Source organism: Haemaphysalis longicornis, unplaced genomic scaffold (genome assembly GCF_048455015.1).
Source record: "Haemaphysalis longicornis isolate Haplotype H1 unplaced genomic scaffold, Haemaphysalis longicornis Haplotype H1 scaffold_6, whole genome shotgun sequence".
NCBI lineage: Eukaryota > Metazoa > Arthropoda > Arachnida > Ixodida > Ixodidae > Haemaphysalis > Haemaphysalis longicornis.
In genome coordinates this window covers 188,479,112-188,493,324 of record NW_027526407.1, presented here as the reverse complement: position 1 = coordinate 188,493,324, position 14,213 = coordinate 188,479,112, and the positions used below count along the sequence as shown (strand labels likewise).

Sequence of the window (14,213 nt, the reverse complement as noted above, 5' to 3'; positions counted from 1 at the left end):
ACCGAGAGATGCCATTTTAAGCGAAGCTTTTTATCTCTTCACCCAACGGTTCTGTCGCGACCGTTGGTATCAAGAGCAAACTCCCGCAATCCAATAAAAGAAGGTACTCACACTGCCGGGAATCGAACCTCGAACGAATGGAGAAAGGGAGCAAAAGCCCGTTGTCTTACTGATTCAGCTACGAGCCCATGCGGGAACGCGGGAGACAGATTGTGCACTCACCGAGAACATCTGTGTACCCCATGTGTCATAGCTGAATGCCATGTGATAGCATCACGCGACCTCTCGCGCCGCTGTGCGTTCCGCGCACGGCAATTGCAACGGCCGTGCGCGCGCCTTGCGCGTGCTCTAAGAGTACATAAAAATTCAAGGAAGCTCAAACCAACGCATTGCATCTCACTTCTCTCCCGCCTCTGCAGCCGCTTTCGTCGCCTTCGTCGGCGGTGGCAGACACGAAGGAGAAGTGAGATCGTCTAATACTTGGTTCGAGCTTCCTTTATAATTTAAAAAAAGCGCTTCCATAATGTGCTTCGCTAATACAACTCAACCAACCAGCGTTCATGAATCAAACATTGATTTAACCTTAGCAAAGAATATCTCCTGGATATAATACAGGCTGTGGTTCAGTGCTTTTATTGTCTCTGGTTTCACTTTTTGTTGAGCCACGTCTGTGAATTCAAGTGATGTCGCATGGGTAATTGTTGTGGATGTCTTTTACAGCTGCGCTTTCAAACGACCTTCACATGGTGGATTGGAGTGGCGCGCATTTTTTTCTCTTTCTTCCCGTGTCGTACCTAAATCTTGTCTTAAACTTAGTATCTTCGTTTTTCTGATCCCCTGTGGCAAAATGGCCCAATAGTAATAATAAAAGAAACGCACGTTACCACGCTCGGACTCTGGCCTGATTTGGCGCGCTGCTCCAAGGTTGGAGAAAGCGAGAAAACAAGGTAGTCACAACGCACAGTAGGTGCCTACAGGAACATGACGCACGCTCCGTGGCTATTGCACTTCGAAAACGATCATAGCGTAGCAATAACAGCCCTGGCTACGACTGCACTAAGTGCATTTCACCAGTTTTGCAGGAGCGTGATTGTGCTCACGCCATCGGCTTCTCTCCCACCAGGAAAATCTGCGATTTTTTACCGTAGGAGTTATGTTACCCCCCAACTCCCGCCAGTATACTTTGTCATTTGAGTGCTTGAAACCACTCAGTCCGCATTGCCCCGATCAAAGACACCAGTGGCGTAGCCAAAAATATATTTGCGGGGGGTTATACGCCACTGGGAAAATAATAAAAAACTGTGGTTGATACCTCTGTCATAGGAATCGGTGAAACGCGAATGTGAATTGTGCAGCGAAATCTGCTACTGAACATGATATGCGGGTCGGTGGCTGTCTTGTGGGTGTGCTTGGTGAGCGACGTCCTGCTGGCGGGTCGCTTCGGCAAAGGTGTGCTGGCGTCATTTTCGTGACGGATATGACGTCAGCGAGATCTTGGTGTGCACCGGGACAAAACACTTTCGTGTTAAAATATAAAACCTAAAAACGAGCAACCCGAACTATACGTACTGTTTAGTACTATGGGTTGCTTCCCCGCAAGAATACCCTTTGTGCAGGGGTGCATCCTTTACAGGCCGCTTACTTCTTTGTAGTGGCGTCAGTTCTGTGACGGATATGACGTCACCGAAATAAATCTTGGTGTATCCGGGAATAAAACACTGTCATGTTAAAATAAAAGATACAGAGACTGTGCTGGACGCCCGAACAATGTCATACGAGATACGAGATGTTAGAAGAAAAGCTAACCGAGATAACAATGAGAAAGTAAACTTGGCATTTGAAAGGCTGTATATCGATAACCAAGCGTATACGTCTGGGACAGTGATAAAGGCGAAAGAATTCCGGTAAAAAAAAACGACGGAAGCAAAACCGGCCCGATGACCCGACGGTATGCCTAATCACTGAATCAAACGTAAGAAAACAACTCGCACTTTCTTCAAAAAATAATTCAAAGAAAAGTAACCTTTTCCTTACCGGTCAACAGGGCGTTAAACAAAAATGCCTTCGCTTGGTTAACATAAATGCTCGAAGCGTCAGTAACAAAACTGAACTAATGGAAATTGCCTTACTTCAATACGATTCACATGTAATAGTTGTGTGTGAGACATGGTTGCTCCCCGAAATAGCTGGTGATGATGTATTTCCACCCTCGTGTAAGGTCTTTAGGAAAGACAGAACTACAAGGGAAGGTGGAATAGCCATCTTTGTGAAAGAAACACTGCAGGCCTCATTAATTGGTTACATTGACGACTTAGAATGTGTATGCGTTAGACTGTCTTGTTGGAGCCACACTTTCATCTTGTACGTACTTTACAGACCCCCAGAGGCTATGTTTGAATCCATGAAAAAGTTAGCTGAACATATGTCTCAATTTTGCAACAACAATGTTTTGTTAGCAGGTGATTTTAACCTACCTTCTGTTGACCAGGAACGTTATACGACAGGACCATTATACAAAAAACAGACTGAGATTGTGTTTAACATCATGCTAACCCATAACCTGATGCAAGTTGTGAGGGAACCAATTCGTGTGTATGGATCCTCTAGTTCGATTCTGGATTTAGTATTTATAAGCCGTGAACTCGAGCTGCACACTGTTTGAATAGAACAGGGCCTGTCCGATCATAAGTCGGTTGTTGTTTCTCTTCCGCTTAACAATTTTTTAAGTACTAAAAATCTTCAGTGCGTACCTGTAAAGATTACTCGCGAGCAGATGACGTATCTGTAATATAATACAAGGAGTCGTGTTTTGCTGTCTTTGAGGAGGGCGATGGCGAGACAATGTGGAATCAATTTAAAGAAATCTGTCATCATTGTATCAATCGTTTGATACCGAATAAACACAAAAAGGTGCGCAAAACAACTCCTTGGATAACCCGAGATATAATTCACTTAAAACGAAAGATAAAACGATTAAGACAGAAGCATGTGCAGTCTCGTACCCTCTCAGTCCTCAAAGACAGCCTTGCACGGGATATACGCTCATCCAGAGATCGCTATTTTAGGACTGCCCAGCTTCATAAAAACTGACCCGACTAAATTGTGGAACTACATTGGTGAGAGAAAGAATCCTCTGACCGAAATGGCAATTGATAGCGTGATTGTAACTGACCAAAAAAAAAAGATTGCTGATCATTTTAATGCGTATATTCAAAGTGTGTTTTCTGGCTCTAGTGTTTATGTTCCGAACGGTAAAGTGTACGACCTATGCGAAGTGTCTTATTCCGGTGTTTTTTCGATGGTTTTGAATCTTAATTCCCAAAAGTCGTGTGGACCTGATAATCTCCCAAATGTGTTCCTAAGAAGATATGCCGAACATGCCGTTAAATTCCTGCATGAAATATTCCGTGTTTCATTGTTGTCATCAAAGCTGCCATGTGACTGGAAAGCCGCACGCGTAAGTCCTGTATTCAAGAAAGGTGATTGTTTGTCGCCTCAAAATTATCGACCATACCCCTCACTTCACCTTGCTAGAAATTAATAGAACACATAAGTGCTACACAAATTGGATATTTCTTGACACAACATTCAATCCTGACTGATTTTTAGCACTGCTTTAGAAAGGGATATTCGACAGTGGCACAACTGGTTACAATAATTCACTGATTTGCACTTAACCTCGATATCGATAGGCAAACTGAGATAATATTTTTGGATTTCAGTAAGGCATTCGACAGGGTTCCACATGACAAATTGATCTTGAAACTTAAGGGTATTGGCCTTCCCGAAATTCTTGTACACTGGATTGCGGACTATCTAAATAAGCGTGAACAGTTTGCTGCTATTAATGACCACCGTTCGCAGTCTCTTCAGGTCACATCAGGTGTACCCAAAGAAAGCGTCCTGGAGCCATTGCTTTTTCTTTTATACATAAATGATATTGTAAATGTCATGACCTCTTCTGTAGAAATTAGATTATTTGCAGACGATTGTGTTTTGTTCCAGGATATTAACTCTTTAGATGATCAAAATGAATTTAATTCAAACCTTCATAATATTCATCAGTGGTGCAATGAGTGGGGAATGATCCTTAATGCAGAAAAGAGTGTCTGCATGCGTTTGACACGTAAGAAAGTTCCACTAAATAGTATGTACCACCTTGGGTCTCCAACTCTGAGAGAGGTTACACGCTACAAATACTTGGGCCTAACTATAACAAGAAATTTGTCTTGGAACTTGCATGTAGACATCATATGTTCAGCTGCCTTCCGGAAACTTGGTTTTCTAAGACATAAACTGCGTACCTGTCCTGCCAATGAAAAGCTTCTTAGTTATTATTCTTTTATACGACCGAAACTGGAATACGCCAGCATTGAATGGGACCATTACACTAAGCTTAACATTAACAAACTTGAGGGGGTTCAAAGGAAAGCTTTTCGGTTTATATATTCAAGATACTTACCATGGGATTCACCTTCCGCGCTGATGTCTGCAAACGAGATTCAGACCCTTGAATCCCGCAGACGCGAACAACGGCTGGATTTCCTTCAATTATTACTTAATGGTAAACTCGCCATCGATCCATCGCCTTACTTATCTTTTCTATCAACAAGAAACACACGAGATCATCATCCCCATTTGCTAACCCCATTTTCTTGCGAGAACCGATGCCTTTATGTATTCTGTTTTTCCGCGAACAGTGCCGGACTGTAACAAGTTATGCGATCCTCATTTATTGTAACGTATGTAGAATGAAGTGTATTGTTTTGTTTGGCGTAAGTTACTACTTGTGTTGTAGAACAAAGTGTAATGCAGTGTTGTGGAACCAGTGTGTTGTTGCAACGCATAGCGAAGTGTATTGTGGTGTAAGAATGAAGCGCGTTGTTGTTACATAACGAAGTGTATTGTAGCGGGTAAAAGAAAGTGTCAATTTCGTATGATCTACGGCATTACTTTCATGGTATGCGTGACGTGCCCTTCCTGCTCGGACCCCTTAGGGTCCGCAGTATGTATTAAATAAATAAATAAATAAATTTTTTGGTATGCACAAGTTCAGGGGGTGTTCTGGCACCAAAACACCCTCCCATCCTCCACCTACTCTCGCAACACCCCTGGAAGACACAGTAATCAAGACCGGCAACGCAGCTATGCCGAGCAAACCAACATCGAATTTTTGCCTATGATTGTCTCCAGCACGTATCGCCATTGACCAGTGGATTTTAACTGAGCTCCGGAAAAAGAAAGGATGAGGGTTTAACTAAGCTCTTGAAAAAAATAACGGGTGAGGGTGGCCGACGTCGATCTATTTACACTATTTTAAGATATATTTACACTATTTTTACACTATTTACACTATATGAACGATCCATTTACGCATTCTTCCTCGTCGTGTTCGACGCAAGGATATGGCGCCATGGGGCATTGTCCGTCTGTCCCGTGGCAATATTAAGTCCACTGAAAGGACGTAGCATCATGAAAGAACACGCATGATGATATTTGTTCAAAAGGGCAAGCGTATTCGGCTCAGACGCATTTCCATGGAGCAGCAAAAACACTTGTAACCTAGCTCGCGAGCGAAAGATCTGTTTGGTTGGTTTCGCAAAAACTGTGCACACAGTGTGTCACGAAATCTACGTCACGCCTGTGACACTTCTGCTTCGGCAGCGGCTTGCCAACCATGGAAAGCAGCCGTTAAACACTGGCCTGGTAGCGCGGTACCACAGAGGCGGATCCCAGAGCGAGTGCAGCGCGAAGCCTCTCCGCAGCAGATCTCGTGGCTTGAAGTCACACCTGCCCCGCTTGCGCACGCTCTGGTGGCTCAAGGTCATTGCGACACGATGAATGATCTTGCGAGACACAACGTAATATATACTTAGGTCTAAACGTGTACTTACGGCAGCTCTTCGTGATACCACACAAAATTTGTAGGCAGTCTCTTCATTCGTGGCTTGAACAAATTGTAGTCAACCACGGTCCACTGGCTGTTGCCGCTGAAAACACACCGTGGCAACAAGTTAGAATGACCGTGATTAAGCTCACTACACTTACTTTTATGCTAAAAAATAAATATCCCTGTAATATGACTGCCACCTGGCTAAGGTTTCGTGATACATCTTATTCACGTATGATGCAGCTCACTGAAAGTAATCACCGAACTTCTCATGTCTTATACAGGGCAGTGTTTAGGAACAAGATAAATACGTTTTTATTTGCTGACAGGATTTGTTGGTACTTCGGCGCTCAGGGAAAGTGTAAACTGTGTGACGTCTGTGCCGAGGGTGACTAAAAAGAGCAGATCTGAAAGCATTCACTAGTGCATTTAAATTCAACATTGTTCTCCGACTCTAATCCTCCTTATTCTGTCCTACTAGGTTAATAATTTCGGTACTTTGTCACGCTTAAGGTATACCCACTACCCTTATTTACAGAAGTAATGCGTAGAATTACTAACGAGAACATGTTACAGTAAAAATCAATTTAGAAAAAATTAAACCAGTTCCACTGTACGTGAAAGCTGCCAAGTGCGGAACAGTGATTCCCCAGAGTGGCTGGGGCACCCTCTCTGGTCTAGTTTTTATATCAGCCTGGCGCTGATGCAGAAAGTAGTCAATAGAAGTCCACCAAACCCATAAAAAAATTTCAGGGGAGACTGCCTGACATGGAGGAAAAATGGGCCGCGTGAGTGTTTAAGTAGCTGTATATGACGAGCATGGACACGTGGTGGAGACGGAGTACCAGACAGCTGACCAAGCGGTACGGAAACTCGGTAGGGGAAGGTGGGGTATGCACAACAGTTGAAAAGCAGGTAAAAGCAGCAGAGACGACTAATTGGGTACAGAGAATTGAAGAGACAAAAAGACCCTGGAGACCTATAAAACAGAAAAACTAGACATCAGGAAGGAAGGTTCTATGGCAATACGCCAGGCAGCGCATTCCTTGTTGAAGCACATGCGGGGTGTCTGAGAACACAGGCATACACGGCTAACTATAGGCAGCAGGAGGAAACTTGTGTATGCTGCGGCAGGGATTGGGAGACGGTAGAGCATATTTTCACAGACTGCACACAGATACGACCGCGGCGGGACCAAGGGGGGACCGTCGTCGACGGAGGCTTTGGGATTCGATGTGAGGGGAGCCTCAACGTCAGGGCCATAGACGCCACGAAGAGGCGGCTGGAGTGGTGGTGGAAGAAAAGTAAGGAAGAGAGTGGGACGTTGGAAGAGTACAATGCCGAATTAGAATTTATACCAGAAGGGGGGGGGGGTAAGCAGGTGCACAAGGGCAGGAATGGGGGAAGTGATGGAAGTTTAAATGAGCCATGAAGACAAAATACAATTTTTTTTATTCGAAAGATCTGTGTTTATATTGCCCTCAGCGCTTCTCTGGCAGCGAAGAATATTTTGTTCACTAAGAAATTAATCAATTCTGTTAAAAGTTTGATTCTCCCACCAAACACTGTGTTTCGTGAGGTCGTCTGCGATTACGCCAAGAAAGGAGGCCTTAAAGTGAACGCGAACGCGACACTAGGCATCCAGCAAACTATAGAGCCTTGTTTACCATCAGTCCTCCTAGATAACGCTACCATACCATGGCTGACATTTGCCCGCCTTTGTTTTGTTTTTGACCGTGTTTGCGTCTGGCTTGTTCTTATTGCGGTAGAAAGTACCCGGGTTGTCAAACATGGGGTATACTCGACAAACAGGGTCACGTAAGACAATGTCGCTTACGCGAATCTTCCTGTGTCGTGTTAGACAACCCGAATGCGCATACTGCTGTGCAGCGATGACAAGCCAAGTGTACACAGTACCAACAACAGCACGCTCTGGTACTTCAATGTTCACTCGTACTTTCGTAGCTCCCATGCTTACTGCGCCATTAATACTTCTATAAAATGAGCCTATGATATACTTTTAAGCAAAAATATCTTGTGAATGAAGATTATAGGCCCTGCATAACTTACAATTGTTTTGCTGGCCTCCCTCAATCACAGAGGTGTCTGGTATGACATCATAAGTTCTGTTGCATTAAATGACCTAGTGAGTCGCAAGGCCATTGCCGTTTTTCCTAATTAGGCTTAGTTGAGCGAAGGTTTAGTTAAAAGGGGTGTCAGTATGATTCTAATGAGGCAATTTTTCGAATGGACCAAAGTCGTGTTTTGTCTTCATGGCTACTTTAAAACCGGGGAGGGGGGAGGGGAGCTAATCCATTAGGTTAGTGAAGGGTAGGGCAAATGAGTAGAATAATACAGGCAAGTCGGTTGGTGACAACTGACGTCCTGAAACAAAGGGAGCGCCTCTAAAACCAATCAATCAACCAATCAATCAATGAATGAATGATTGAATGAATGAATGTAGGAATGAATGAATGAATGAATGAATGAATGAATGAATGAATCAATCAATCAATCAATCAATCAATCAATCAATCAATCAATCAATCAATCAATCAATCAATCAATCAATCAATCAATTAATCAATCAACCTTTATTTTCGGTGCCCAAAGAACAACCCGAGGATCTTGGTGCTGTACACCATACAAAACAAAAATAGCACCTAATTTAAGACGAGGCAACACAAAAACCATATGTATGACAGAAACAATAAAGTAAAAAAGTTACAGAAATCTCAGAAAGCAAAGATGAAGAAAAAGGTCAAAAAAGAGAAGAAAGCCCTAGTGTTGCAACCCATGCCACTCGGCCAGAGAAACGTTCAAGACACATAAAAAATAGGAACTATACAAGCAAATGTTACATGAACAAATGAACTGTGAAACTACAATGAACAATCAAAACAACTAATATAATAGGACCCACAAAGAAACACTGGATTGATTTTTCAGTGCTTAGGAATGAATTATGGGTTAATTCACTGTTTTTCTTATTTTATGTTGTTGAGTACTTATTTGCTGCCTATCAATGGAAGCTCCTTGGCAACAGTGCAGCCCAAAGATAACTCCCAAAATTTTCTTAAGAGTATCGTGTGCATGTGTGGCTTTCCCTTCCATGTACTGACCGAGCCCAATGATAAATGTAGCAGATGGCAGTTTAAATGGCGTTAAGGTGGCGTCGTATCATGATTGTTTCACGTAACCGATAAATATCGAAAGTGGGGCTGAGTTCATTCCAGTGTTGTCATCAGCGAGGCAAGGGTGCCCTGCTTCCCCGTTGTTCTTTCGTATTTTTCTAGAACCATTTTGTCACGCCACCAAAAGCTCAGTCAATTGGCAGAATTGTGCCCGTTTTTGGCCCGGAAACTAGGAATCAACACCGACTGTATTTGAGCGCGTAAACTGGACCACCACGCCTGGCCGGTAACTGGCCGCACCGATGGATAGTTATCTGTACAGCAATCAGTACTGGCAAGGCGAAGCCCACGTCCTGTGGGAGAAAGCCACAAAGTGGGGGGTAGTGCTTTGTCCGTCTTCGCAAGGGCCACAGTCTTCAACTTGTTCTTTCTGGCGAAAATCTTGTTCGTGATGCAAGCTATTCACTGTTCCCGTGTTCATGTGAATAAGTTGCATCGTATTTTTGCTGTTTTTATTTGGAATTCAATATGGGAACGCACAAGCCCCGATTCTCTTTTTCGAAGAGTAAAGCTGGGAGGGTTTGGCTAAGGCATACATACTTAAGAGAAATTTTAAATCGTTTTATGTTCTCCCTGTTTTGCGTAGTTTTTTCCGAGTGGCACTTGCCAATACTTTACCACAGTTAACCGTTTCTTCAACGACTAATGGCCTATAATTAGAGGATATCTGAAAGTAGTAATTAATTGATTTATTGTAGGGTTGAACGCAATGACGCAACGCAGGCGATGAGGCGCGCCGTAGTCGAGGGCTCTGGAATAATTTTGACCACCTGGGGATTTTTAACGTGCGAAAAATCTCGTACATAGCTTTGCTTTTAGCGTCCATCAGAAAATCGGCCGCCGGGGTCGGTAATCAAACCAGCGATATCGTGCTCAGCAGCTATTTGAAAGAAGTAGTTGACGCAGTTAGATTCCTTTCTGTGCGGTTTTCCTTTGAGAATCTCTGAAATGTATCTAGGAAGGGTCTGAATAAAAATCTTAAAGAAATTCTCTTTCCTTTACCTTTGCACCGGGCAGTGTACTCTGGAGGTCGAGGACGTATGTTAGGTCCAGGCCAAAAGCTATGGCAATCCCAGCCTCTGTGAAAACCTTCTTTTTTTTAATTGCACGCGAACACACTGCCTGTGAAAACATGGATGGAAGAGCGAGGCCTTTTTGTTCCTTGGAACAACTTGTGCGTCCTCTGTCAAAAACCTGAAACTACAGAACATGTGTTTATGGAGTGTCGGTGCCATTTTCTTTTGGAACGTCCTGAAGAAGGAGTATCCCGTGACACCCCATGGAATCAGGTTCCTCGGTGTAATTGACGAATACGGAGTACCACATGATATGATTATGCTTTTAGGATTGTACAGCATCTGGCGTTCCCGAATGGCGGTGCGCAAACCGTGAACGCATATTTTAGCGAAAAAGGGAACTATTTGTGTTAATTGTACGAAGTGAAAAATCCTGACGCTGACATCTTGCCAGTACTGTTGTGTCAGAGCGCCCGGTCCAAAATCCTTGTACGGGGCGACGCGCCGGCAGCGAGCCGAGTCAAGCCTCGTCCAAACCAGACCGAACCGCACCCGGCCAACAGGTGCACACATGCACCGCTGCAGAGTCGCTTCTCCCTTTTGGGTCGCGGCGGCTCGACCGAATCATGCATCGCGTGAACGACCGGCAACCGACATGGCGCTGCTTTCCTGGTCGGGCATCGCGGAGTCGGCGACGGCGTCGCCCTCCCTTTCCCCATCGTGGAGGCCCGGATGACGCAAACGCTTCGCCTTCATTTGTTGGAATTAAATTTCGGTCAGCAAGAGTTCTGACTGGAGCGATGCAAACATATCAGTGCCGCAACGGCCTTCCGGGTCTATAAAAACCCGTCAAGAGGCACTTCTCGTCGGCAGAGAAGAGAAAAACGGCTCACTTCAGTGAGCAGCTTACAACGACTCAGTTCACTGAAGTGAACCGGTTCATTTGAACGGTTCAGCGGTCAATATAGGTCTGTAGCCTGTGTTAAGCATGCATAATCTCAATTATTACGGAATTGTTATTGATACATTTCTTTTGTGTCAACATCCGGTGTATCTGTACAAAAAAAATTGGTTAAATGTTCATTACAAATGTTTTGTGTCTTTGCGGTATTTTAAGATCAATTTCAGCCGAAATGTAAATTTTCTGTCAAATTTCTCACAAACGTGCTGTCTACTACTGAGCTGTGACGCCATAAAAAATGACTCTAGAAAACACGATACAAGACACTAATTTTAATACGTCAAATGCAAACTGTGGTTTGTGAACAACAGTTTGTTCAGTTTATTCGAATCTAGACGGGTCCGCTTTTTGGCACCGACAATAGATGACGCGCAAGTTGCACACAAGACCCTGTTAGGTCGGCCGATACGCCTCTACTAACTCTACCGGAACGTGCCGACACGATTCGTCGAGAGCCATGTTCACCACCATGTTGCGATCGAGCGAGCAGCCATTGAGCGGCGGTTCTTTGGAGAGCCGCTCCGCCAAAGAACCGCCGGAGGCCGCGAATCGTCGCTGAACTGAGTTGCTCAGAAGAAGCAGCTCGGTCCTCACTCGGGCTGTACTGAACGCACAAATGTAACTGTGGTGAATCATGTTTACATGAGTTTATATTCCTATTACTTTGAGAATGGAGACGCAGTTCGTTCAGTGCTGCCATTGCGGCCTCTTTATTTATCATTCACCGCCGTCGCCGCCGCGGTCTCTCAACCGCTGTTCCCAAACGGAGCATCAGAAGATCCCCTCCACGAAGAGCGGCTCTCAAAAATAGCGGTTCAGAAAATCCGAAGAATGGGTCAAAAGATCCAGGGGCCCTAATCTAGACTGCACAAATTCCCGGGAAATTCCCCATCTTTTTTGCGTAACCACAAAGTAAGCAATCAGTGACGTGATGCACGTATAACTGTGACGACATGCAGTGTAATGTGACGCTTCACTTTTAAAGATCACACCAAAGGTATCTAATATTGTGCATGAAGATATAAAAACACTTGGCATGTACTATAAAAATTGAGACAATAGCTGAGGCTGGCAGGAGAGAGAGAGAGAATAAACGTTTATTTAAATCAACAGGGGGGGATTGTGCTGAAGCTTGAAGAAGGCGTCCTCAGTCCAGGATGCCTTGAGCGCGGGCAGCATCGACAGCCCTTTGAGCCAGCCGAAGCTGGTCGTCCAGGCTGGTGCTCGCCAAGGCGCTCTCCCAAAGCTCGACAGTGGAAAGGTGCAGGTTGGGAGGAATCAGTGGGGATTGGTCACATCCTCCGACCATATGGTGTCGCGTTCCGGATTCTCTGCTAAATCGGCAAAGCGGGGAGTTCTGTCGGCCGAAAAGGTGAGGCCGGATAGGATGGGGGAATATATTAGTTTGGAGAGCACGTGAATGACGTTCGTGCTCTGGAGAAACGCATTTCTGCAGGTCAAAATTTGCATCCACACCACAAGGCGATCGAGTAACGTTGATCCAAAACCGAGCCGCCATTTTCAAGCTGTTACGTAACATTACGTCACTATTACGCAGGCTGAAGTGGCCAAAGCGTGACGTGTCGGTCCTTCCAACTGTTTAAATTACATCACACCTTTTCAGCCAATCACAGAGAGGACGTGTATGCAAGCAATATTGTTGTTGAATAGCAAAGACAGTCTTACGTTGTCATGTCCGGTGTAGTTAGTCTAGTTTTTCATTGCTGGCCAAGATAGGATAGGATAATACAGTGTATGAAAGGCAGGGAGGTTAACCAGGTTACAGTCTGGTTGGCTACCCTACACATAGGAAATGGGGAAGGAGGGATTTAAAGAGAAAGAAAGAGTATTGAAAAGACAGGAATAGAGCTTGAGGAACAAGAAAAGAAAAATTAAAGATAACTACAAAAACAAAACAATAGGCGCTAATAAATCCTAAACTAAAACGGTAAACTAACCAAATAACAAATGAACACTGGTGCACAGTGTCTCTGCCATCGTTCAGACAGGCCTGTGTCTTTTAAGAACCGAAGTAGTGCTTTTGTGGTCTTTTCGGACTGTGATGAGCTACGTCTGTAACACAGAACAGTTTGCGCAGTTATTGGCTGGTTGTCGAGTTTCCGGAAAGCGGTTGACAGGTGCAGTCTCTGCGTTGCAAACCGGACATAGTGACACAAGAGGTGTTCTATTGTCTCGTCCGTGGTGCACAAGTCACATTGAGGGCTGTCAGTCATGCCGATAGTGAATGAGTAAGCTTGAGTGAAAATACCTCCAATCTACAGTCGGCACAGTAGGGTGGCATGTGAACGTGGCATGTTAGTGGGTAAGTGGCGCTGCCGGTCAGGGTCGAGCAAGTACAGGCGCGGGTTTTAAAACTGCGGCGTATTCCAAACGGTCAGCGTTATTCCGTGGGCAATGGAGCGCAGTGACCTTGCTGCATCATGGCGCGACAACGGGATGTCGGCCAATTGGGCACTTTCATGGGCATGATGAGCCGCTTTGTCTGCACATTCATTCCCATAAATGCCGCAGTGGCTAGGGAGCCATTCAAAAATAATATTGTGCCCATGCCTTGTTAGGAAGTCATACGCTTGACGAATCTCGGCCACAAGCTGTTCGTACAGGCAGCGGCGAAGATCAGAGTGCAGACTCTGGAGAGCTGGCCTGGAGAGGCAAAGAAGAGCCCATTTTTGTGGTAATTCTTGCTTTGGGTACAGAAGAGCCTCGCGAATAGCTGTGAGTTCGGATGCAGTTGAGGTTGTTAAGTTGGACAGCTTGAATTGAATGTCTACCGATCTGGCCGGCACAATTACAGGTCCCGCAGAACTGGAGTTCGTTACCGAGCCATCGGTGTATACATGAATCCGGTCTCTGTAGGCTTCATGTAAAAGGTGCATAGAGAGCTGTTGGAGACCTTGTGTTGGAGCATCCGATTTCTTGGTTATTCCAGGGATGGTTAGGTGCACTTCTGGCTTCGAGAGGCACCAAAGGGGCGATGATGGTCGTGCCGCAGGTGTGTATTCTGAGGGGAGGCTCTCGCAGTGAGCGGCGACTATCTTAGAAAAGGATGCATGTGGTCTAGTTGACGGCAAGGATGCAAGGTGGTGATGAGGCAGCCGAGCGAGATGCCTAATGTGAGCCCGGAGTGCATC

General features: G+C 45.0%; 1 protein-coding gene across 1 annotated transcript in view; it reads right to left on the bottom strand.

Moving 5' to 3' along the window:
- The window catches only part of LOC144141289 (putative phospholipase B-like 2), an 89,547-nt gene that overhangs the window by 34,349 nt on the left and 40,985 nt on the right, over positions 1 to 14,213 (bottom strand). The window contains exon 8 of the mRNA XM_077672866.1: positions 5,895 to 5,990. Within this exon, the coding sequence (XP_077528992.1) occupies positions 5,895 to 5,990 (96 nt within the window). The remainder of the gene's footprint in view (positions 1 to 5,894; positions 5,991 to 14,213) is intronic.